Source organism: Ctenopharyngodon idella, chromosome 5 (genome assembly GCF_019924925.1).
Source record: "Ctenopharyngodon idella isolate HZGC_01 chromosome 5, HZGC01, whole genome shotgun sequence".
NCBI lineage: Eukaryota > Metazoa > Chordata > Actinopteri > Cypriniformes > Xenocyprididae > Ctenopharyngodon > Ctenopharyngodon idella.
The window spans coordinates 10,119,438-10,147,348 of NC_067224.1; the positions used below are offsets into that span (position 1 = coordinate 10,119,438).

Here is a 27,911-nt window from a genome sequence, read left to right on the forward strand (position 1 = left end):
GCTCACCTCGGAGCCGGTCCTGCGAGCCCCGGATTTCAGCTGCCCCTTCCTACTGCAAACGGATGCCTCTGACACAGGACTTGGAGCCGTCCTATCACAGGTTCAGGAAGGTGAGGAGCATCCGGTCCTTTATGTCAGCAGGAAGCTGACCCCTGCCGAGAGGAATTACGCCACCGTGGAGAAGGAAGCCCTGGCCATCAAGTGGGCAGTCCTGGAGCTGCGCTACTACCTTCTGGGCCGTAAGTTCACCCTCGTTACGGACCACGCGCCCCTCCAGTGGATGGCTCAGGCCAAAGACACGAATGCCAGGGTGACACGGTGGTTTCTTGCGCTCCAGGACTTCCACTTCGTAGTGCAACATCGGGCTGGAGTGGCCAACTCCAACGCTGACGGCCTCTCCCGGATTTGGTCAGCTTTTGCAGGTCTGTCGGGGGTCACTCCCCACCAGCTCCTACTGTCTCCCCTACTAACACCATATTATTCTGCCAGGCCAGGACAACGCTTGGGGGGGGGAGTGTGACGAGCGTCCTGAGTCCACATCAGCGTTGCCCTGGAAACTCACGAGGAGCACCTGCTCACAGGTCGTCACAGGCTGATCGGCCACACCTGCGGCTGATCAACCTGCCTGCATATAAGCAGCATGCTCACAGACAAAGGTGGAGAAGCCTCTCCATGAGACAGCAGACTAACGTTCTCTCTCTATCCCGTTCCAGAAAGCAGTGTGTGACCGATCAGCACCGCCACGAGCACCGCACGGATTCACCCACACCTGGACACGACCGAGGGCACTCCTGCAAGCAAGAGCACCCCCACCACTCACGTATACACTTGTCTTTCAATAAAATCCACCCTCCGGGGCCTTAAACTGAGCTCTCCCTGTTGTGTGATCCCTCCACCCCGCCACACTTGTTAAAGGGTTAGTTCACCCAAAAATAAAAATAATGTCATTTATTACTCACCCTCATGTCGTTCTACACCCGTAAGACCTTTGTTCATCTTCGGAACACAAATTACGAAATTTTTGATGGCTCAGTGAGGCCTCTATTGCCAGCAATGTCACCGAACTTCTCAAGATCCAGAAAGGTACTCAAAACATATTTAAAACAGTTCATGTGAGTATAGTGGTTGTACCTTAATATTATAAAGCAACGAGAATACTTTTTGTGTGGCAAAAAAACAAAATAATGACTTTTCAACAATATCTAGTGATGGCCGATTTCAAAACACTGCTTCGAAGCTTTGCGAATCTTTTGTTTCGGAGAGTCATGTGATTTCAGCAGTTTGATACGCAATCCGAATCACTGATTCGAAACAAAAGATTCATAAAGCTTCAAAGCAGTGTTTTGAAATTGGCCACCACTAGATATTGTTGAAAATTCATTATTTTGTTTTTTTGGTGCACAAAAAGTATTCTTGTCGCTTTATAATATTAAGGTAGAACCACTGTATTCACATGAACTGTTTTAAATATGTTTTGAGTATCTTTCTAGATCTTGAGAGGTTCGGTGACATTGCTGGCAATAGAGGCCTCACTGAGCCATCGGATTTCATCAAAAATATCTTAATTTGTGTTCTGAAGATGAAAGAAGGTCTTACGGGTGTAGAACAACATGAGGGTGAGTAATAAATGACATTATTTTCAATTTTGGGTGAACTAACCCTTTAAATATATTTTTCTACAAGTTTCTCATGTGACTGTCAGATCTTGATCAAGGCATACAAATTTTTGTCAGTGATTAAAAACTGATACTATATAGATAACATTTGGTCCCACTTTATATTAGATGTCTTTAACTACTACGTAATTACATCTCAAATAAATAAATAATTGTAAGGTACAATACTTATTGTGTATATGTTGTATTGCAAATCAATTCCTGTGTTGTATTGCAAATCAATTCCTTCTACTGAGGTGGGATACGGTTAACAGATTGGGACAGATTTTGTGATATGGTTTGGTTTAAGAGTGGGTTAAGGTGTAGGGGTAGGGTCAACAGTGTGATGTAATTACACATGTAATAACATGCTGGTATTTTTTAAATATAAATACAACATAAAACATTTAAATGTTAATACATACTAGTTAAAGACAATTTTAAAGTGGGTCCAATGATTACCACAGAAATACGTCCATACTTCGTTTAACCCACCGCGACTGAGAGCAAATGCACTAGAAAAGAAAAATCATCTGAACCTTATCAGCAGTTAAATAAATGATGCCAACAATTCAGTTTGGTTCTTACTTAATTTTAATTCACAAAATAAAACAATAAACTGTTAGTTTATCAGTAACTCATGGAAATACAAGCTTTGAGCCTAAATAGTATCACCAAGACAAGACCTGTTCATACCACGGATGATAAATATAACGATAACTATAATGTTTTAATAATTGTTCTAATATTATGAGAATAGGGAATTACACAGCTATAACAAAAGGACAGAGGAAAAATACTGCTGAAATCACTTTTCAAAAAATGTTTCCCTTAGCTGAACGTTAAAAGCATTGACAGCCCGTCAGAAACCACCAACCTTAAAGAGCTAGAGCATTTAAAGCGTCTGACGACAGTGTGCACTTATAATAATCTGAATATTATTGTGCATTGCTATTGATGTTAATATAGTTTGTAATAATTATAATATAATTCTTGCTGTGAATGGGCCTTTAGGTGGAGATTTTTTACATAAATTCTGCCAATCCAATGGCAGAATGCCATTAGTTATCAGTGAAAAGTAACTTGACAACCTTTGTACATGTGTACATTTGTGTGGTGAAATAGTTTGATCCAGTTCTTATTACATCCTATTCGGAAATGTAGCAATATAAGGTTACATCATCAGAAAACCTTGACATATGAAAAACTTTCCTAATTAATCTGCTTTAGCTCTTTATTTCTCATTTGTCAATGCAAATGTCAACATGACTGGTAAGCAAACAATTTTCAGTCTTCTCCGTCCCACAGGCAAGACTGATTCTGGTCTTCAGCCACTTAAGAGCATAACTCTTCATGGTGACCACGGCGGTGTTAACATTACAGGAGGACAAATTGTCGAAAGTGGATGAAACTCAATGAGCAAATAATTACATAACATTTGACAGCAAACACTGGCAGCTGTAGTGTCATGTGCTGTTGGTTCCATGAATCATCTGCTAATCTGGACAAACGGTGGATACGTGGAGCTTATCAATTTATTTAGTGCAACATGCTAAGGCAAGCATATCTGTTATCATTGATCTTATACTTAAAGTTAGGGGTTTCTTCTGAACCCTATGACTTCTGAGAAAAAAATTGATCATAACTTTTCACTGAGAAGACAGCAAGTCTCTGAAACAGCTGACGGAATACGATATCTGGGTCAATTTTTTTTTTTTTTTTTTTGCCTGGATCAGGTTTTTTTTTTTTTTTTTACACATGCAATTTAGCAAAAATGCAATTTGTACATACTGTGATTTGAAAACACCTCTTCTATGATGAGTATGTTTTTAGTTTCCAAATTAAGATTCATGAAGTAACAAAAAATGTAATATAACAGCCTGGTCTCATTGTTAATACGTAGGTATTAATACGTAACTTTCAAAGACACAAAACGTACATTTTTGTACGTTTAGAAAGGTGCTAAAACGTACAATATTGACGTAATTATGGCACTAAAACGTAAAAATACTTACGTTTTTACAGCGAAAAAAACGTAAAATATTTACGTATCTTTCATGTCATAAAGATATATGTATAATTTCCATTTTATCGTTTTGTAGATAAATGTAAGATCCCTAAACCCCATCCCGAACCTAAACCTACCCATTTTATACAGAATGTTAAAAGAATAAAATAAAGAACAGAAATCTGTAGGAAAATGACAATTTTAGTAAAAATATAACATTAAAACGACATTTTGAGCCACTAATCCTACACCTACCCCTAAACCTACCCATAACCATTTCTTTAAACTACCTACTGTTATAAAAGAATGACAGACAAACACGCGTAATCACAATAATTAATTTTTTGCGAAAATGTCAAAAGTGGTACCAAAAGTAGTTCAAATGATGATGAGTTCCAGTCACAGTCCTCTCTGGCGGTAATAGTTTTTTATAGGGTACAGAGCAGAATTTAACTCATTAATCCATGAAAATATGATAAATTCAGCTTCTCTCCGTGAAGGCGCGACACTTATTTCAAATGTCAATCCACTGAAACACGGCATGTCGCAATCTGTGACGAAGCAGGTGAGAACCAATGAGCGTTTAATATCAGTGCCGTAAACCATGTCGTAACGCTTCTCGAGGGTGGCGCTACTTTCAAATTTGAATCATAACGAGCGCGAGCTTTGACTGTGACGGTCGCTGTTGCTGAGAATGAAGATGAAGATCGATGGATAAAGGGCTGAATTTGGATCTGTTCCTTACAAATATATGGATTCTAAAGATTTGGAGTACAGCGAACAAATAAAATGGATGTGATTTGTGAATTTATGTTGTGCTTTGGTGTATCTTATGGTTGTATTGTCAGTCGCTGCATAAGAGAAAACGCCTTCTGTGTCTCACAGCAAACAAACTAAATATTACAAAATGGTTAAACAATTACAGAAATTTTATTCATAAGGTTTCAAATTGTAGTCTTGTTTAACATTATGTAATCCTCCGAAACGAGCAGCACAAGTCACGAACAGAAATGTTATTTCATATTAAGTAGATGAGTAAACTGCTTTCAATAAATTCGACTAAAAACATAGTTAAATCATTAAAGCCACGATTTTAATATTAATACATGGGAATTCATATACATTCACACTTTACGTTACATGATTTACGTTTTTATTGCTGTTAATACGTAAGTATTTTTACGTTTTAGTGCTATAAATACGTCAATGTTGTACGTTTTTGTGTGTATGAAAACGTAAGTAAATGTACGTGTGGTAGAACCACAATTTACGTAAAAATACACACGTTTTCTCATGAGATCACGTTGGATATAACGATCCTGGTATTATAATGAAGAAAAAAGCATTGTAATAATAATAATAATGCCATATTTGCAAATCAAACCTTGAAAAGGAAATCCTGCCTCAATATTTATTAAAGAGTTAGAGTTCAGCAAAAAATAAAAAATTCTGTCATCAATTACTCACCCTCATGTCGTTCCAAACCCATAAGACTTTCGTTCATCACAAATTAAGATATTTTTAATGAAATCTGAGACCTTTCTGTCCCTCCATAGACAGCCATGCAACTATCAAGTTTGACGGTTCAAAAAGTTCATAAAGAGATCGTAAAACCGATACATATAAATTAAGCAGTTTAGTCCATATTTTCTGAAGAGTCAAAGTCATCTGGTGCGACCAACAAATTCATGTAGTATAATCAACAAGAAGAAAAATTCAGAAAAAAATAAATAAATAAATAAAAATAAATAAACTTGGAATTAATAATTTCCTCTACACCTGTAAAATAAACTTAAAATAATTATTAATATTGTTTCAGATTATAAGAAAACTATCTACTTTATTCCTATGCCCCATGACGCTTTGCACGAACTACGGGTGTCACTTCCGTTAAGCTGTAAACAGTCAGTGAAAGGCTCACTCGATGAACTCAATAATATGTTGTTTTTTTTGTTGTTGTTTTTTTAAACTGGGTACAATGAGATGACATTTTTCTACTTACCCTTAACAAAAGATTCTTCGTGCATTCTAGTGAATTATTAATGGGATATATCGTAAATAAATTATTTCGGGAGAACACAAATGTGCAGTATATGTTGTCCTTTTTCATACTGTTACAGCGGTATGCAAAGGGACAAAAGATAATCACGAGGATAGAAAGCAGCGACTGAAAAGAGCTCTTGCCATAGATATTACGTTAAAATACCAAGCGTTATGTTATTCTCATGATGTCTGAATATAAAACATGAAAGAAAAATTGACAGCTCATTCAGTCAAACTGACGGTTGAGCTTTATTTGTAGGGCAGCCTTATGATTTGAAATTATTCATTTCAGTCTTTTTAAACGGAAGTTCCCCAAACCGGAAGTGCAACTTATAATTCGAAACGGAGTAGGCTAGTCAGGAATAAAGTGGATTAAGTGAATTCTGTTCTGTCATGTCTTTTATTTTGAAGTTCTGTTCCATTTCCTTCAGTTCCTGTTTCCCTGTTCAGTTTCCTTGGTTACTGATTATGTCATTGTTTGTTTCTATTGTTATGTTATGTATTAGTTTCACATGTGTCTAGTTTGTTTTCTGTTGTTCTACCACTGTATTTATAGCCATGTGTTTTCTTTGTTCTTTGTCAGTTCTCATTTACATATTGTGGTTTATGTTTCTCATACGTGTCTTCCTGTGATCTCCTGAGTACTTTGGATTGTTCAGTTTTAACTCCTTCCTCTTCATGTGTGCTGACCACACATAGCAGTGTAAGGAATAGGCCTATACTGTATGTTACTACTTTTTACTTGACGGTTACCTTAAAACACCAACATAACAAACTCTTTTAAAAACCAACAAAACAGAACATTAAACATTAACAAGTCTTCCCATTTTCTCATCTTGTTAAAAAATGCATAAAATAACTCATTATTTTAACATTTACACTCCCTATCCTGCCCCATGCAAAGCATGATGGGGAATGAAATCCCTTTCCCAGTTTCTATAATGCTACTTTAACATATTTAAAAGCATTCATGTGAACTAGATGAACAATTAATTTGTTGGATTAATTTAATTAGAAATTGAACAAGTAGCAGTGCTCTTTTTGATCAAGCTACTTGATTGAAATGTAATATTAAAATGAAAACATTGACTGAAGCAATCATGTCTGAACAAGAACTCTGATACAATGGTGTCAAATGAAATTGAAATTATGAAACTGATTAAATAAAGCGTCTTTTTTTTTTCTTTCTTTCTTTTTTTAATGTAGTTTTTCATTGCCCCATCTATCAGCCTGTAACTGAATAATGCTTTGTGCGTTCACTTTAATCATGCCTTGCCCTACTGTAAGCCTAAAATGCAGAATTTCTGAAGGGGGTCTTCAAGACTGTTAAAAACAAGTGGAAACATGTAAGTAGCATGCGCTTTGCATGCAAAGCAACCAAAACAACAAATAACAGATGTGTTTGTGGCTACTTCTTTTTATAGCATGGAGTTGGAAATCACCTTATATTTCTCAGGCAGTATATTGTGTGGTAGTAAGTAACCAAAGCTCTACAGTGCTAAAACCTCATATTCAACACACACAGATGTAATCAAAGCTTTGATTCATGTTTTTAAACTAAAATATTGGTAAAGTTCAACTGCCACTGTAAAAACAAGTTATAAAGATAGAATACCTGTATTAACACTAATCCTCAAATCTGTAGATATTGTCAACAAGATATTACTGGTTTGAGTTATTCAAACACTTAATCCAAATATTATAAAAACATACCTATTTTAAATTAAAATTATTGTTTACAAAATGACATTGGATAACCCAGCCTTACCACCATTCCAGAATAACATTTAATTAGTGGTATTTGCTAAGGCAAGCATCGTTATGGCTGTTATTCATACTTAGGGCTAGGCATTCGAACAAGCCTTGTCCTACATTGTTTGTGGTAGAGACATGAATGATACCTGAAATCATGTGGCTTGTTGAGAAGAGGGATGCTGTTGTAATCTACTCACACTTTTCACCTGGTGAAAAAAAAAAAAAAGTTAAAGGAAGGACCCGAGCCATATCTGAGGACAAGTAGTGGTCTGTTTTCACTTTTGTGAGTAAGTAACCTCACAGAACACCTACATGCTAAGCGTCTAGGTTAAGCTAGCTAAGGAAAATGTAAAAATATATTTTTAGGATTATTATTGTTTTCTAAATCCTGACATCATTGCGTGCCTTGGTGGACTAAGGAGTGCGCTGGTTGTAATTTTCACTTAGCTGATGATGAGTAAATAATCATTACTTTATTATAATCATTACTTTAACAGCATGACTGGAGTGCTGACATTTGGCACACAGATTTTTGAAAAAGTGAACTTTGACATGGTCACATTTTAAGCTTCTGACAATACCTTCCAGTATTCTAAAGCCATTAAAAATTATTAATTAGATATTTTTATTATTATTACTATGGTAACACTTTATATTAGGGTTCAATTCTCACTTTTAACAAGTTGCTTATTAGCTTGCATATACATATTGGTTGTTTATTAGTACTTATAAAGCACATATTAATGACTTATTCTGCATGACCTTGTTCTACATCCTACCCAATACCTAAATTTAAATGCTACAAAAACTAACTTACTAACTATTAATAAGCAGTAAATTAATTGAGGCAAAAGTTGCAGTTAATAGTGAATACATGTTCCCTATACTGAAGTGTTACCATTACTATTTTTATTGTCTTTTTTCTCCAACAGCACAATAAGTGTCCTGCTACTCAGATTTTTTTGTCCTGAGAAAAAGTGCTTTGTGAACGTACATGTCTCCTCTGCATGAGTTTCTCAGAAGAGATCTTGTCTCACACTGCTCAGATTCATGAGATAGTAAAGTCTGCAATCATAGATTTGAATATGAACACATTTTCAACACAGCATGGAAATTTGTAACTATTTTATGTTTGGCAAATTGGTGGTGAGTTCATGATCATAATTTGACCTTATTAAGGTTTAGGGGTTGGGGCAGACCTTCATGTTTAGTTTTTTATCATACATTTTCCTATGAATCAAATTGTATGAATTTATATAACTCAATAAATAATTTTTGATGCACTGAGCTATAAAAAAATGGAATAATTGAAAAATCTTCAATTATGAAAGACCAAACTTTCAGAAAATTAATGAGCACTTTGTCTTTATTTATTCTGATTCTTTTCTTATTCATACATTTTTCTCTGGTGCTTCACTTTTGAAACCAAACTTCTGTGAGAAATTGTCTCACACTCTGTTAGATCTTTAAGTGAGTCATTTCTGCAGAGTTCACTAAAGACCAGTAAAAGCAGGATCCAGATTAAGACCATATTTACATCTTCGTCCACCATCTTGGATTTGTTGCAAATTAGCCTACAGTTGCTAGGGCATTGCTAGTGTATGAGTGGTGGCCTGGGTGTTCGTATGCATTTTTTATTTTATTTTTTTTAATGCTGCGACTTGGATGTTTTGGGTGGTTGTTAGATTGTTGTTGATGGTTGCCTGGGCATTGCTAAGGTGTTCTGAGTGGTTTTAGTGCAAGTTACAATTAATCATATGTCTATGACTTACAAAAGTAATAGCACATCTCAACTTAACAAGACAATCTGAAGCTGTGGTTTTGTAGTGTGTTGTTATGTGGTTGTTAGGGCATTGCTAGTGTGCTATGAGTTTTTGTCTGGGTATTCTTCTGCAGTTTTTCATTGCTATGCAGCTACTAGAGTGATTTGGGTGGTTGCTAGGGTGTTGTTAATGGTTGCTTGGGCATTGTTCAGAGTGGTTTTGTTGCATGTTGATATGTGGAAATTAATCATACATCCAATAAAAGGAAATAGCACAACCCTCCTCAACAAGACAATTTGTGGCCATGGTTTTGTACTGTGTTCTTATGTGGTTGCTAGGGCGTTGCTAGTGTGCTATAAGTTTTTTTTATGCATTATTTCATTGCTATGCAGCTATTCAGTGTTTTGAGTGGTTGCTAGGGTGTTGTTGATGGTTGCCTGGGTGTTGCTAAGGCGTTCAAAGTGGTTTAGTTGCATGTTGCTATGCAGTAATTAATCATAAATACAATGACTTAGAAAAGTAATAGCACAACTCTGCTCAACGAGGCAATTTGTGTTTTTGTTTAAGTCCTTAAGACAAATGGTGTGGCAGTTAGGTGCCAAAGTTTATTTTGAAAAATTGAGTATGAGAACTAGTAATATGGCATGTGCCTTCTTTTGAAAACAGCATGTTTTTTGTTTTTTTTGTTTTTTAACACTTATCTGGTTTGATCTCTGTAAGACCGGTACACTGCAAAATGTTTACCTAGCCAGAGAAAGCAAACATAGTTGACTGTTGTTCTAAGCAGGAGAAATGTGTTGATACAGTTGCTCTGTCTAGCGGCCTCCAGCCTTCAAAAGCCTTGCCTGTTCCTTGAACAGTTTGTTCCAAGTGGCCACAAGTCAATCAAGAAGCAGAGCAGAGCAGTGGGAAAAAAGGGGTAAAGGAGGAAGAAAAACTTAATTACTACACATTCAGCCCTTGCCTGCTTCTTTTCCCCTCTTTTCCTCCTTTCTGTTTCCATCTTGGCACTGAAAGCCACAGCTCTTGCCAAATACTGCTAATGTGTGTGAAGCATGAATGGTCACACACTGTGCAGAGTCTTGCAGTGCACTTAATATAGCAGTTCTCTCCAAAAGCAACTCATTTCCTCTGACAAACTCTAGTGTGCTTTGCTTTCTGTTCCCTCTAAATGCATGCTGAACGCTGGGTGACTCGGTGATGTCATTGCTACTCCACCCAGTGTCCCTTTGCTTGCATTTCTGGCAGGAGAAACCGGTTTTACTGCAATCTTATATAATTCTGTGGTCACATCATTCAAGAATGCACAAAAAGGGCTGACCGGAGACATGAACTCTAATGTTGGCATAGTATTCAACAGCCTCTGAACACATCTTGCATTTACTAGCAAAGATTTAGTCAGACCTTTCAGTCTGAAGAATAAAAGCTGCAGCACATTTGATAAAAAAGAATTGAAAAGAATTTTTGAGCATTACAGTCTCTGCGTACATGAAAGTGTAACGTGATGTATGAATGTATCTAAGCAAATTTTTGTATTATAATCTATAGAATACATTTTAACTTTTAAGATTGTGCCTCATGGTGGCCTCATGTACTTTATAGATCGACACGTGGCTCTCTTGAGAGGGGTTTGAAAGCATGTTTTGCAACATACTGCCATCTAGAGGTTGTATTTAGAAAATTATTACATAAGCCCATTTTGAGGAGACAGGTCAATACTTAATGATAATAACAATGAATAATAAATTATACACTGAAATATAAAAGTAAAATAAATAATAATATAATATAAAATATTTTTTGATAACTCAGAGACTACTACAAATCTACCTGCCATTTTTGGTATTAGAAAATTAAAGGTCTATGCACCAACAGCAATACCAGCATTAAGATATTGAAAGAAATGGAAAGAAAACAAACTTTTCTAATCACCCCTGATACAACTGCAACAATGAATCATGTTATTCCACTGTATCTCAAATAAAAGCACACTGTGTAACTACAACCTTAATTCTTTTTCAGTGTACAAAGTGCATTTACATGCACTGCATCTCTTAAAGTAACTTAAAATATAAAGAAAATAGCACATTTGTGCAGCAGACTCTTTACAAAGACCTCAAGCGATACACTAAAATGCCACTGCTCATGGCAATAGAATCAGGTGACAATTGCAGACATTAAAGGTATACTGTCTATTCAATTGAGCTTAACTGCCGAGCACATTATCGAGATATATGAGAGGGACAGCAACAATGCAAAGTTCATGGCACTTTACACACTATCTCTCTGACGTCATAGCCTCCATCTGTAGCCTGTTCTAAATCAATAACAAACATGATTCAACTTGTTGGAATAAAAATAAACATTTTTAAGGTTCACTATGTAACTTTTTTTGTTCAAAATTTACTGCATTTTATAACGAGTGAGTACATCATGAATCCATCTTCCAATCCGCGTTTTTGCCTTATCCTGAATCACTATGATACGCCTATAAAAAGTGTTTATATTCTGAATATTTTAGACTGAGCTGGACGCCAACCGCTGTGGAGTAGCCCAGTACCTGTGTGACTCGTCATATACATAAACAGAGAGAAGTAGCTCTGGCTACAATGTTCTTCTATTTCTGTTTATTACAGTAATACAGGCCAATTCAGACGAAGCCATGCTATTGTATGTGGTTTTGCATTGTTCTGCTGAAATACACAAGGCCTTCCCAGATATAGACGTCGTCTGGAGGGTAGCATATGTTGCTTTAAAACATTTATATACCTTTCAGAATTCATAGTGCCTTCCAAATCATGCAAGCTGCCCATATCTTATGCACTTATGCACCCCCATACCATCAGAGATGCTGGCTTTTTAACTAAACGCTGATGACACGCTAGAAGGTCTACCTCCTCTTTAGCCCGGAGGACACGGCGTCTGTGATTTTCAACAAGAATGTCAAATTTGGACTCATCAGACCATAGAACACTTTTCCACTTTGAAACAGTCAATTTTAAATGAGCCTCGGCCCACAGGACATGACGGCGCTTCTGGACCATGTTCACATACGCTTTCCTTTTTGCATGATAGAGCTTTAGTTGGCATCTGCAGATGGCACGGCAGATTGTGTTTACCGACAGTGGTTTCTGGAAGTATTCCTAGGCCATTTAGTAATGTCATTGACAGAATTATGCCGATGAGTGATGCAGTGTCGTCTGAGGGCCTGAAGACCACGGACAATAAAGGTCTTCAGCCTTGTCCCTTACGCACAGAGATTTCTCCAGTTTCTCTGGATCTTTTGATGATGTTATGCACTGAAGATGATGAGATTTGCAAAGCCTTTGCAATTTGACGTTGAGGAACATTGTATTTTTTAAAGTATTCCACAATCTTTTTATGCACTCTTTCACAAATTGGAGAGCCTCTGCCCATCTTTACTTCTGAGAGACTCTGCCTCTCTAAGACATCCCTTTTATAGCTAATCATGTTATAGACCTGATATCAATTAACTTAATTAGTTGCTAGATGTTCTCCCAGCTGAATCTTTTCAAAATGTCTTGCTTTTTCAGCCATTTGTTGCCCCCGTGCCAACTTTTTTGAGACCTGTAGCAGGCATTAAATTTGAAATGACAGTGCATTATGGGTATTCTCTAGCCATTGAGCGTACATCGGTTGTACACTCGTTTTTACGGTGCATTGTGGGATTGAAAGAGTTCACTCGATAACGTCCACTATGGTTTCACTATGGTTAATACATTACACATACAATAACATTACACTGAAGGTCGAAATGGCCGGCGTGCCCCTCTGTGCCGTTTGTGATTTATGCTGCCTTCACGTGCTCTTGGAATTATCATAAATACAACTTTCCTAGGTAAAAATCAGACCTGCAAACTCAGAAGAGGTGAAAAAGGTGACAAACTAAATAATTGTAGGGGGGTCTGGGGGAATCGTCCCCCATGAGAAAATTTTTGTGATTTTTAACATGTAAAGGAAGCATTTTGGTGCACTCATAGATTTTATAAGAAAATAAATGGGAAAAACAACATTTGATTCAAGTAAAAAAAAAATATATATATAGACCTATTGACACTAGGGCTGGGCATTGACACAAATTTCACAATTGGATTCGATTTCGATTCAGCAGCTTGCGATTTGATTTAGGTTTGATTACCTTCAATTCAATATTGATTAATTTGGGGTCTGTAAGGTTAAGTACATGGCAAATTTCCTCAAAGAAAAAAATATCTCTCAATTAATGCTGTAAACTATATATTAGCAACAGTTGGTACATCATTATATTATTAAAGGTTCAAATTAATCGATTTGTAAGCTATATAAAGAACATAAAGAAGTTTTAAAAACAACATTATAATACATTTTTAATGACTTAATTATGTTTCTACTCGTTTTTTAGCCAATATAAACATTTAAATGGTGGCTGTCATAAAACGGATTTATTCAAACATACATTCAATATTGAAGAACATGTTAAGCACAAATATAAGGGATATGCAATAGCCTATAGTGCATATATTTAGCAAAATGCTCCTCTCTAAGTTCATTTTTGTAGCTGACTAACAAGTTTTTGGACACTGTACGGATTTTCTGAGGTAAAGGGGACAGTAAATGTGACATTTTTCACAATCTGTTTTATTGACGTCTTTCCGCGGTTGAAACACTCATTGAGCAATTACGTGAGACATGATACGGATTTGTTAAGTTGTACTGTATCTTTCAACATACCTTCAGAGGTTCATTCATGTTTATTTCATGTTGTAACTAGTAAAGTAGAAGAGATGATCGGTTCGTGCGCTCTGCTTGAACTGATGGCACTGTCACGCGCCACAGAACGCCAGGAAAGATCGCGACAGAGACGTGATGTCTATCTCACTCCAGTTTATGGGAAAGAAGCCCATTTTCGATTCTTGTGAGGTTTATTGTGATGCTTGCCTTGATTGGAATAACCTTGGAATATATTTATGTGATTATTCATATAACGAGGTTTGGGCCATACAAATTACGGGAGTTTCCCGGGAGAAATAGCAAAACGGGAGGGGGGCAGGAGATGGGTGTGAAATACGGGAGACTACCGGGAAAAACGGGAGTGTTGACAGGTATGATCCAACCTCGCCCCTTGAATCTCGTGTGAGGACCATGGCTGTGTTCAAAATGGCACTTTCATACTACTCTTACTATTTCTGCAGTACCTATAATGCGCGTAGTATGCAAATGTTCTGTATGCATGTGTAACGGAGGCCAGCTAGTAGTCGCTGTGCAAGTAAACCTCACTCCTCTGATCTCAAGAGATGCTCTATCGACTGACACTAGGGGTTGCAGCCTTTAGCTTCCTTGTTAGAGCGTCCGACTCCTACGCCAGAGACCTGGGTTCGAGGCCCGTGCAGAGCGGGGCGAGTAGGACCTGGGTAGAGGGGTTACATTGGTGCCATGACCCGGATGGGAGTGAGGTTTAGGGGGGTGAGGGTAAAGGGGTTACACATGGAATACCCAGATGACCTACTATATTTGCCAGAATCTGCTAAATACAACTCAAGTACACTGAAATCAGTATGGAAGCTGTGTTTGGAATTGCACACTAAGATGCAACTCCTACTATACTGCAGTGTGCAATGTGTATACCATGAATAGTATGTGAATTTTCTGTATGCATGGAATTCCTGGATTGCCTACTACATTTGCTGAAATCTGATGTATGCATCTGAGGACATTGCATGGGATACTGTTTCCCACAATGCAATGTGCTCCATGTGACATTTCATCTTTGTGAAGAGTGTGGCGTGAGTGAACTGGAGGCGGCGAATAATTATAAATGTTACACTTTTGTAAGTACACATATACATGTAAACTAGAGACAAAAGTGTCCTAAAATAAACAATAGTAGTGGTTTATGATCTACCAAATGTATCCATAGTAGTTCATGGCCATATGTTAAGATACTGGAACAGAACGTTGATACATTCCCACAACTATTACAGGTCTTGTAATGATGACCAATCTGTTTTTGGGAAATGTGCACTTCATAGTAACATATGTGCTTTATCTGAAACTTCAAATTATAATTTTGATGCTGCCTGGGTTGAGTTAGTTATATGAAATATTCTCTTGACAAATAAAACCATATATTATTAGCATATCAATATATATATATTTATGCTGACAAAATATAGCCTGTTTACCTAATGGAATAATCTATCATAAATCTTAGGAGAATTATTTGTGATGTTTTGGAAAACCCAACTATAATGAGTTATTTTTACCTATATAATTGAAGTATTCTACACAGTATTCTACACACAATTTGTTACCTGAACCATTAAAATTAGCTAACCTAGTGAATTTGATTCAATCATGGTAGGCTAATTATATTTTTAACTTGAGTCAAACCAGTTAATTTACGTCACCACATTAAGCACATTTTTTTTTGTTAACATTTTTTCAGTGTACATTTTTTGCTGAGCAAAATTTAATTTAATCAACTGCTTTTAAGTGAAATATTTCACCAACTCAACTGGACTTTACACCAACAAACAGAATTTTATGGGTTAGATCAAGACCGTTGGTAAGGACAGTCGAAAGGTAGGACATTTTCACTCAGGTTTCCACATAAAAAATAATGGTTAGCACATTTATTTATTTGTAAGGCAACAACCTGCAAAGCTGTGTTGAATTAATGTTCAATGTTTGTCATGTGACAGCACTGTAGCATACTACTAAAACATTATTCGTTACATATTGTATACTATTTCACACACTGTTCTTAGAAAAATAGTAGGCACTATGCACTGTATGCTGGGCAGTAATCATTAAGTAGTAAGTTACTGTGCCATTTCGAACACAGCCAATCTCTGAAACGCAGCTTTTACACATGGATCATGACGTTACAACCGGATTTCAAAGCTCTTGAAAAGTCAAAGTAAGATGTTTAAATCAAAAGGCATATAATTTTCTGTTTATGGTTCATTTAACATATATCACAATTAGCAATAAAATTATAATTTCTGTATTCAGAAATAATATATTTTGTATATTTTATGTGAATTGTCTCGGCGATACATGACTTTTATTTTGAAAGGCTTCATAGATGGTAGCCATATGTGAGGAAATGTTCACGTCACTTCAACTACCACCTCAGTTCATAATGTAGCTGCTAGCCAGTGAAAATAGATATATCATTCAGAATGTATTTCGATAATCAACGGTTTTTTATTTCAGGGTTCACCGCTGTGGATTACCAGTACATTAGCGTTTTCAGCACCAAAGAGCCCTGAGTTGTGCTGTTATTTGCGGTTTCAGCTGTCTAAACAGGCTAACGCAGTTAGGCAGATAACAGCTTTTGTTTCTCAAAGATGAGCTCTTAGATAAACAGTGAAAAATCTAAGAAATAAACACACAACAGCCGAAGTATGGATGAAAAATACAGCAGTAATGTTATTTCCAGTGGGAAGTTGGGGCGAGTTGAGGCTCCAGATGCCAGGTAAGACAGAAGTGTGTCCAAATATTACACTAAATTCTCTTACACAACTAGCACTATGTATATGGCAGTACGATGTAACACTGATGTTATGAGATGGTGACGCTGCTTTTACCACGGTACCATGTTTAAGAAAACAAAGTTTTTGTAATTGCTAATGTCTTTTAGGGGATTATCTATTGAATGGCTACCTCAGTATTCTTGAAATACCAGTAAATACTATTGTCCATTGTATGTTTTTGTACCATACATATTTGTACCATACATAACATTACTATGTGATGCATCCTGACACTGTACATATCACTTTAGTACTTTTTAAGGTGTCTGCATGGTCTTTCTGAATGTGGTAGACAAGAGAATGCTTTGGTATTACCATAATGGTAGTGTCCCAAACCTATGGCATTGCTATGTTTTCCATGGTATTTTATGGTAATTGTAGGTTTTGTTTTTTGATAAGAATAGCTCAGCTTTATTTGTGTAATTTTCTGCTTTGAATCAACTGAATGTTGTTATTTTTTTTCTTTCTTTCTTTCCAGACTGACCCGGTACATAGTATTACTCTACTTTACCAAGCTACTGAAGGCTTTTGGGATATTTGAGTCATATGATCTCCTCAAAGTTGTGCATATTGTACAGTTTCTCTTTATTTTGAAAATGGGGTAAGGAGTGACATCACACATGTATAAAAATACAAGTGTTATGATTGTTTACTTACAGTATTTCTGATCATATAAATACCTCCTGTTTTCTGCATAGGTGTGCAATGATACTGGTTTTCTTTCAAAAGCCATTCTCATCTGGAAAAATGATCCCAAAAAGACAGGTAAAGTTCTTCTAATTCTAGTTTAACTTTTAAATTCCTCAATTTTAAAACTCTTATCACTTAGATTATAAAAAATTATGATTCTGTCATCATTTACTCACCCTCATGTCATGTCAAAGCCCTTTCGTTCATCTTCAAAATGCATGAAATATTTTTAATATTCTCTCATCCTTTAGTCTATCCTTTGAAAGTCCATGCAACCATAACATTCCACACATTAAAAACATTCATAAAGATATTGTTAAAGTGATCCATATAAATAAGTGGTTTAATCCAAATCTTCTGAAGAGACATGATCGCCTTATACTGTGATGAACAGATTCAATTTAGGCTTTTATTCACATAAACAGTAATCAATGCACATACAGTATCTCACAGAAGTGAGTACACCCCTCACATTTTTGTAAATATTTTATTATATCTTTTTATGTGACAACACTGAAGAAATGACACTTTGCTACAATGTAAAGTAGTGAGTGTACAGCTTGTATAACAGTGAAAATTTGCTGTCCCCTCAAAATAACTCAACACACAGCCATTAATGTCTAAACCGCTGGCCACAAAAGTGAGTACACTGTATATAGTACAACATCAACTGCTAGCCAGTAGCCAAATTTAATACTGGCTATTGTTGATGCATTAAAAAATACAGCAATAATAGCATATAATGCTCATTCTGGTTGTGTTATGGAAGTAAAATGGATTGCAAATGTCATTTCACGTGGACCTATTTTGCATGGCAGCCTGACTTCATTTGTTTAACTTCTGATTTCAGTGGATCAAAATCTTCAAACATGCTGTCATGAGCTGTGTCATTTCCCTGTTGGGTTTCTTTGGGTTGACACTCTGTGGGCCACTAAGGTATGTCTTTGTGCTTAATATAAAATAAATATGTTCCTTATTTTTGTTCTGTTATTTAGCATTTCAAGCATTTGGCCTAAACTGATGGGATTTCTTTCAGGACCCTTTTGCTGTTTGAGCACAGTGATCTGGTGGTGATTTCTCTCCTCAGCGTTCTCTTCACCAGCTCTGGAGGGGGACCTTCTAAGGTCAGAACTCTAGAGAAATCATAACCATATCTCAGAACGAACCATATATACCAGCTGACACATTTCCATGTGCTGCTTTTTTTTTTTTTTTTTTATAGACAAGGGGTGCTGCTTTATTCATAATTGCTGTGATCTGCCTTTTGCTCTTTGATAATGATGATCTCATGGCAAAGATGGCAGAGCACCGTATCCTTACCACTGTACCAGAAATGTATACACTGTTATTATATCAAGGTGAAGTGTGTCAGTTCCGCCCCTTTAATGACACCTTGCAGGCAAAATGGCAAAAATGATAACTGTTTTCCAACAAAAAAGAAATATGGTGGAGCAAGTTCTTACATTTTTGGAATGACATTTACAGATTAATCGTTCACAATATCATCATGAATGTGTATTTGGAAATGTTTACTTTTTAGTTTTATCTACAACTGTATAATCCTTAACTCTATTTATTTAAGCTGAGGGGCACCATGACAGTGCTCTTACCCATGCGCTGTACACAGGGATTGCATTTTTAGGTGTGGCGGACCACAAGGTGTGTTTTTGATCACTTTTTTTTTAAATCTTTAAGAGTGTTGTTATTGTTTACTACAGTACAGACTCAGATGAAGGATCAGTGAGATCGTGGTGATTAACTCTCATTTTCTGAGCAGGGTGGAGTGGTTCTGCTGGTTCTAACTCTGTGCCTGAAGGTGGCTTTCAACACGGCATCTAGAAAATTATCAATGGAGATTGGGGGCGCGAAACGCCTATATGCTTTATCTAACCTTGTGTCCGCTGTAGTTCTGCTGCCCTGGGTCATAGTGCTGTCTGCAACCACTGAGGTAACAACCAGCAGAAGCTTTGTTTACTGTGGTCGATCTCAAGAGGGGCTCAGCAGACTTCCAATGGGGCCTCAATTATTTTATACTAAAATTATATACGTTAATATACTAAAATTGTTTAAAATAACCTAAAACAACCAAAAATAGATATTCCTTTTTTTAATTTTCCCATTCAAGAACTCTTTGTTTTCATTTGAAGAAGCAGGGTTCCTTGGAAAACCTGGATATATGAGTTAGCCTAACTTTAAAAGTGATATCTAGGCTTAGAAGAGTCATGTAAATGAATAAAATCTTAAAATGTTATGGCCATTTTTATAATAAATAATATTTCTAGTTATGTTATATTTCTATTTATATCAATCTCTCAAATATGAATATGATAAAAAAAAAAATAGTAATTGTGGGGGGGGGGGGGGGGGGGGGGGGGGGGGCTTTGAGTCAAGAAAGTTTGAGAATCACTGGTTTATTGGCATCATTTATATTTAAAGACCACATGAAGTAGCTTTACGTACCCATTTACTTTCCTGTGTTGAATTATTTTCTATTGAAACAGGAAATTGTGGTAGGAACATATTGTATAGAAAGAATTGTCATTTATTTTATGTTAAAAAGCCAATTGCTTTTAATTTATTACTACTATTTATTACTAGTTGATGGCAGGTGATATTTATAATGTATATGTCCCTCCCAATATCCTCATTCTACAGAGCTTATTATTAGATAAATTTGTGCAAATTATTTTTAAATTGTGCCAATGTGAACATGAGACATTATTTTGGCCTCTTTTCCAAAATGAGAAAGACAGCAGACTTGTGTTTATCAGTTGAGTTTATTTTGTCAACTTTAAGGAGTCAAAAATTAACAGACATGGACTAAATGCCACAAAACTCCAAATTTGATTTCATTGGGAATAAGTTAGCACTTGAGAGTGTAAGTCAGTATAAACTGTATAAAACCAAAACAGTGCACCATCTTCAGATGCATTCGCCTTATTATAAATGCTTAAAACAATACAGACACTCTTGTAAGTTCTTGACCGTTTTTAAAATGGAAATCCGCAGAGTAAGGTGGAATCCTGGTCCGGGCTCATCTTGCCTTTTGCCATGGTCATCTTCTCTGTGATGATACTGGACTTTTACGTGGAGTCCATCTGCACGGCAAAGCTGGAAACCTCACGCTGTGCTCGATATGGCTCCATCTTCCTGTTCCTCAGTGGCCTGCTGCTGGCAAACTTCTGGACCCACCCGCTAACCGACCAGCTCAGAGTGATAAGTAAGCCAGGCCAGCAGAGTAGCACTGAGCATGTGCTGTCTGGTGGAGTGCTGGTCAGCGCCTGCTTCTTCATCATGGGTAAGTTATTATCTATGATAGAAGATTTAATGCAAGGAATGTATTTGAAAGATTTATGTTCCCCCATCACAGAACCAATCTGATATGTAAATGTCAAGTCTACGATAGGGTGTAGATGTAAGGAGTTTGTGCTAAATAAAAAAAGTGGAAGAAGTAAATACTATCATCATAGTGTTGAAACAGATTATTTAATGACATCAATAAAAAGGTGTAGAAGTAAAACTAATTGAAAGCAGCACATTTTACTTTGTCCTAATTGAATGTACCATTTGATGTTTTCAGCTGATAGCATACTGTCAGCCCCTTCTTCAAAAGGTCAGAAGGGAACACTGGTGGGTTACTCCCCTGAAGGAACTCCTCTTTATAACTTCATGGGCGATGCGCTTCAACACACGTCCCAGTCTCTGCCTCGCTTCATCAAAGACTCACTCAAACAGATCCTGGAGGAATATGACTCACGGCAGATCTTTTACTTCCTCTGTCTCAACCTGGTACGTTAGCTTCTGTAGGATGGCCACTCCAACTTGTGTTTTTATTAGATTTTGGTCATGAAGTGTAGAAGATGCTCAGTTTAAGTGCTTTAATGTTAATTGCTTAGATTGTTCGTTATTTCTTGTCATAATGACAGAAAATGAATTTTATTATTCAAATGTTTATAAGATTTAGAGCATTGGAGCAACAAAATATAATTGAATCCCCTCTCTTCTTTGAAATTGTAACCCCCATGTCCTACTTTAACTGCCTGTCTGATATAACTTGCTAACAGTATATTGATAACAGTTCTGTTGTTCTTTGTTCAGGCCTTCACGTTTGTGGAGCTCTTCTATGGTGTGTGGACCAACAGTCTGGGGCTGATCTCTGATGGCTTTCACATGCTGTTTGACTGCTCTGCTTTGGTTCTGGGGTTGTTTGCCGCCCTCATGACCAGATGGAAAGCAACAAGGATATATTCCTATGGGTAAAGTAGTGCCGCTTGCTAATAGGATAACATATTTGTGAAATAAATGCACATTATACATTTGTATGCAAGCAGACTGATTTGGATTGTGGACAATAAAATGCTCACAAAAAAGAGCATACACAGGTGCTGTCTCATTTACCATTGCAGCAAAATCTTGAGATTGAAATCCAGTCATTCCGATAGGAATTGGTGCAATCTGGAGTCTTGCAAAAAAAAAAAAAAAAATCCCCAGACCAGTGTTAATTTTGACAGCAAATTTTGATTTAGTTTTAGTCATAGTCTTTTAACTAAAATGCCATTTAGTTTGTCTAGTTTTAGTTGACTGAATATCATAAGATTTTAGTTGACTAAATCTACAGTACATTTTGTCAACTAAAATCTAATTTAGTTAAATTGTAATGCATTAAGTAAGCATTTCTCTAACAATACACAGATCCAACACATTGATACACATCTGATATTCTCCAAACTGTTTATGTTCACTTATGACAACCAACTGTACTTTACTCACCAAAGCGTATGGTTTTTGACCGTTCAAGTGCAAAAAGACATGAAAGAGAGCTCAATTGAGTACTTGTCAGGGATTGACACACTTATCATTGAGGTACTATTATAGTTTTTGTTTAAAATTTTAATTAGATTTGATTTTTAGTTTTTCTGCTTTCATTGTAATTTTAGTTAAAAGTTTTAGTAATTTTTTTGTTTATGTCTTTTAGTTTTAAGTAATGATGTTTTTTTATGGTTTTAGGTTTAGTTAACTATAATAACTCTTATACTTGTAAAATATATTGAATAATGTGTCGAATAATGTCCTTAGTCTTTCCTTCCTGTGACAGAAGATACAGTAGTTTACTATGGATTAAATAGAAATCAAATTAAATACATTTTATTGTGTAAACAAAATAACAATGACCGGGGAAAAATAATTATAAACCATCCCGAAATACACCGTGACTCTTATTCTGAAATGTCTGCACTGAAGCAGGCTGCTCATTTAAGTTCAGATGAGGGAGATAAAATATGCATTCTTACAACCGTCTAAAACATATTACCATATAAACATTGTGTAGTAAACATTGTCATAATTCGTCAACATTAGCTTATAAGCAATCGCTTGTCATAAATGTGCGCTATTCATTAATTGTGAGCAGTCTGAAGTGCTGCTGCACGAGCCTGTAGAGCGCGCAACAGCGCCGCGTTTTCCCACTGTTAGATCAGCACATTACACTTCAAATGTGCGCATATTCCACACAGGACCAAGTACAGGTCTCTGCAGGACAGTAATGATCAGTGGGCAAGGCCATAAACAGAGGGGCGTTTTTGAGAGCGTTACCTGATTTGCCCACAACAGAGTGTGGGTAGGGTGAAGGGGATTTCATTGCATGATATATAAACACCGACCAGTTGGAACACCCACAAATACAGAAACGCCCACTTTTGTTCCGCAGAGACCTCATACTCCACAGGACAGCAGTCCTGACTGGATATCTTCCCAAATCGTCCCTCTTTCATTTTTGTCTTGTTTTTATTCGTTGACGAAAATTAGAGTAGATTTTCGTCATAGTTTTAGTCATTCAAAACACATTTTTATTTAGTCATCCGTGAAAAAACACTGCCCCAGACAGATTTTGCTCATTTTCAAGTTGGTCAAGTGAATTTGCTGTGCTGACTGACAGAAAGCTGCTTGGTTTGAAAGTGGCTTATATGTTAGCTGTGCATAGTACATTGCTATTCTATTGACAATAGACAATAGACATTTTATGGCTGGCAAAAGTTCGCTGAAATATCGCTAATGTGACCGCATCTTAAGGCACCTTAATACGTTGCATGACTTTTAGAATCTGAAAAGTTCTTAAAATACTAACTAGGCATCATACATCATTGGATCATTGCATCATCGCATCATCAGGCATCATTGCTGACTTTGTAAATGGTTACAAGGAAAAATGAAACCACTGAGGATGGCTCTACCAGACTTTCAAGTTGTTCCAAACACAACCATGTCACGCAGAAACATGCACCTTGTTGCTAGGAGACACATTACAAATAAAAACAATATATTTTTTTAAATTGGCTCAAAATATCACACGTTTGATATCCTCCGACTGGATAGAAGCATAGTTTGAAGCTAAATAAATCTGTGTCCATGCCTGTGTTCATCATACACTACACGATTTTTGGTGAAATCTGTTACCTCTGCGCAAAATCTGCAGACTTGCTATGACTCTCAGCACCTACTGTAAAATCATGTAGTTCATTCCAGCATTGTGTAGTGTATTCTAGCTTTTAAGCCTGGGAAACACCAGGCCGACATCACTGAACTAGCAGCAACGAAAGCTGACTGTGTTGTCGCCTCTAATCGGCTGCGTCTCAACCAAAAGGCCTAATGACGACTGTCAACTAGCAATGTGCGTTGTCTGCCAAATGTAAGGAAATAACTGTCTATATCAGCAGGTATGAATTCAGTAGTCTATATTTGCCATTCAAAAAGGGAAACCAAAACTAGGACTGCAGATGTACACAATATAGATATAATACAAATATATATATTTGTTCATATCACACATATATAAAAAGCAGCGCTTGCTTTACCCGAATGTCAATCATGCTGATCACTTTCTCCATTCCAGTCAGTTCATGTTATTATGAAAATATTTGTGCATTCGAATACTTGGGTAAGATGACTTAAATTAGAACAGACTTCTGTTTATACCTTCTTGACTTCTTTGCTTGCTTTCATCAATTTTGCTTTTATTCTCGTGCACTGACTTTTTCACTAAGCTGAACAGCCAATCAGAATTCTTTCTCTCACTAAAGGCGCCAACGCAGATTCAACATGCTGAATCGGTCCCCCAAAAAAATGATGTCGTCCGATTAGAGCCAACAGTGGAGAACACAACAAAAAAACTAAGCCAGCCGACGCTTAAAAATAGGCCAGACGGCCAACCGTGGTCTTGGTGTGGCCCGGGCTTTTACAGTGAACAAGGAACCTATCCAGACACATCCAGTGAACAGATTGTCATAAAAACTTGGCAGTGGACTCAGTTAGCAACCACCCAGAATACATTAATAACCACACAATAAGGCAACGGTCATGAAGTGCACCCATAAGGCAACCAACAACAACCCTCATTGTGGCGGAGGGTTTTGGATCACTCACATTTTCTTTAGAATTTTTCTGGAAAAATTTGGTTTGCTTGTGTTATGTTTTAGTTTTTGTTTAAATTACCCATTTCCCCTGGAAAGTTTGGTCCTACATCATAAATTGTGTTTCTATGATCACTTGATTACGTTCTTTACAATGAATTCAAACTGGTTCACAAAACTTGTCTGAATGATTCATTGGCAAATCATTCTGAATCAAAAGTTATTTTTAAAAATGATCCAGGAATCATAACTGATGGAGAAGTCATGGAAACTCATTGGTGTGGGAACCCTGATTATTGGACAAAACGGAATTGTTCTGTCATTTTTTGTTAACAGTGTGTCTCATTTCAGGTACGGTCGTGTGGAGATTCTCTCTGGGTTCATCAATGGCCTGTTTCTCATGGTCATAGCTTTTTTTGTGTTTGTGGAGTCAGTCACCAGAGTCATCGATCCACCAAACATCAACACAGATATGCTAACGGTATGTACAGCTAACCTTCAAGACATTGTTGTCAGGATTGACAAAGCTATTGCCAAGTTGGTGTCTTGAATTGGTTTTGCTAGTTGAACGAACAAAAGTGATGCAAAGTTTCACACATGAATCCTGTCACCTCATGCTCATGCTTGTCTTTAATCCATTTGTTCCTTAAAGCCAGTGTCGGTTGGTGGACTCCTCGTTAATCTGGTGGGCATCTGTGCCTTCAGTCATGCACACTCCCATGGGGCCTCCAAAGGTAGCTGCTCTGGGCATGACCACGGCCACTCACACCATGGCCACGGGCATGGGCATGGCAGTGCAGAACACAGCCATGGAGGACATGGACACAGTCATGGAGGACATGGTCACTCTCATGGCCACGGGCATTCCCACGGGTCTGCTGGAGGGGGAATGAATGCTAATATGCGAGGTGGGTCTGTAATGAGTATGATTTGTGTTTATTATAGATGTGACAAGGTTAGTTAATCCAGAAATGAGTCAATTATCATTTATCAATTCTGATGCTTTAATGACTTTTGAAGATGACATGTCCTTATTCTGTTTGCAGGAGTGTTTCTACATGTGCTTGCTGACACACTGGGTAGTGTCGGTGTGATTATATCCACTATTCTCATCAAACAGTTTGGATGGCTGATCGCAGATCCCATTTGTTCACTCTTCATTGCCACACTGATTTTTCTCAGTGTCATTCCTTTGTTAAAAGATGCATGTGAGGTTCTTCTCCTGAGAACGCCACCTGAAAATGACAAGGAGCTTAACTTTGCACTTGAAAAGGTATGAATAGAAAAAATATACACTACCGGTCAAAGTTTGGAATAATTAAGATGATTTCTAAAGAATCGCGTAAAACAAGAAGACTGGAGTAATGGCTGCTGAAAATTAAGTTTTGCCATTACAGTACATTTTACAATATATTAAAATAGAAAACCATTCTTTTATATTGTAATATTTCTCAATATTACTGTTTTACTGTTTGTTTTGTTTTATCAAATAAAGGCAACCTTGGTGAGCATAAGAGACTTCTTTCCAAAGCATATTTTAAAAATTGCAATTCCAAACTTTTGGCCAGTTAATGTAGCTTAAAATTTTTGGATTACCAAATTGAATGCTTTACATTGCATGTTAATTAATGCTTTCTTGTTTGTCTAAGATTCAGAAAATAGAAGGTGTTTTATCCTACCGTGATCCACACTTCTGGAGACATTCTGCCAGTGTCATTGCTGGAACCATCCATCTCCAGCTCATGTCTGATGTAGTGGAACAGCGAGTTATTCAACAGGTATGAATGCTACATCTTAAAGATTGCTTGTTTACAAATGTACAACAATTTGTTTGGCCTCTCCAATGTTTGTATTACCATTTTACCAAAGGATTAGACATTTAAGCTGTGTCCCAATTCAGAGGCTGAATCCTTCTAAAGACGTGGACTTCAAAGGCCACGCATTCGAAGTCCGCGAAGGTCAGACCAAACGTGGTTAAATAGGATGGTCTAGGATATTAAGTAAAGATCATGTTCCATGAAGATATTTTGTAAATTTCCAACCATAAATATCTGAAAAATGTATTTTGATATATTGACCCATAATTGATCCTCATGACTGGTTTTGTGGTTTAGGGTCACATATATTTAAAAATTACAAATGCGGTGAAAATACAGGTATCAATATCGGCGAGTACCAAAAGTGAAGGTATCGGTATAGGCCTCATTGTGGGGAAAAAGTGGTATCAGTGAATCCCTAAATAGAACAGCTTCAAAGTTTGTTGTTGTTGTTTTTTTACATTTGTATCATTAGATATTTGAGTAAGTTGAAACCCAGTACTTATATTTAAAAGTGTAATCCAGCAATTTCTCTCTCAAAAAAAAAAAATCCTGTCATCATCACCGGCATTCAGTGAATACTGTGGTAGGCTAGGCCGCGAGGGATCCATCCTTCATTGCCCAGGAAATAAAGGACGCATTTTGAGGCCGCATTTGAAGGAGCTTTCGAATTGGGACAGCCTGTGTCACGCCACTGTGACGCAATGTGGCCTTCGAAGGATCCAGCCTCTGAACTGGGACGCAGCTTTAGTTAGATGTAATTTAATTACTTAAACTCCATTTCTGATCTCAGATCTTGTGTATAATAACCTACAATTTTTGGTTGTTTCATGTATTGGTTTTATTGTTTTGGCCAAAAATAAAGTAACTTACTGACCAATTTGTATTGTTTACACTGAAATTTTTCTCAGGTGTCTGCTGTGTTGAAGGATGCTGGTGTTAATAACCTGACTATACAGTTGGAAAAAGAGGCTTACTTCCAGCACATGTCTGGCCTAAGCACTGGATTCCATGAGGTTCTAACCATGACACAACAGATGGAGTCCATGAAATATTATAAAGACGGCACATGTATCATGTAAACTTTTGTTTTAACACATTTAAATACTACGAAATAAAGGGATCAAAGGTGTAATTTTAATCTCATTTTTTAATTAAAAAAATGTTTTAATAAAAATGTATTTTATGATGTCTACCACAGACTCTGTCTGGTTCCTAACAGTTAGAAACAATAAC

The 27,911-nt window shown here is 36.8% G+C and overlaps 1 protein-coding gene across 2 annotated transcripts; it reads left to right on the forward strand.

The window, feature by feature from the left end:
* The first annotated feature begins 16,002 nt into the window (after positions 1 to 16,002).
* Positions 16,003 to 27,870, forward strand: slc30a5 (solute carrier family 30 member 5). Of its 2 annotated transcripts, XM_051893887.1 has the most exons (17): positions 16,003 to 16,143; positions 16,443 to 16,704; positions 17,241 to 17,363; positions 17,461 to 17,527; positions 18,303 to 18,388; positions 18,489 to 18,576; positions 18,675 to 18,762; positions 19,035 to 19,111; positions 19,230 to 19,400; positions 20,462 to 20,750; positions 21,033 to 21,241; positions 21,551 to 21,708; positions 25,210 to 25,339; positions 25,511 to 25,766; positions 25,905 to 26,131; positions 26,508 to 26,636; positions 27,587 to 27,870. In XM_051893887.1, exons 2-17 carry the CDS (start codon positions 16,634 to 16,636, stop codon positions 27,755 to 27,757), a joined length of 2,340 nt encoding a protein of 779 aa, XP_051749847.1. In that variant the 5' UTR covers positions 16,003 to 16,143; positions 16,443 to 16,633; the 3' UTR covers positions 27,758 to 27,870. The 2 variants fall into 2 exon arrangements, with proteins under 2 accessions (XP_051749847.1, XP_051749845.1); XM_051893885.1 differs by lacking the exon at positions 16,003 to 16,143 and having other exon boundaries at positions 16,315 to 16,704.
* The last annotated feature ends 41 nt before the right edge of the window (positions 27,871 to 27,911 follow it).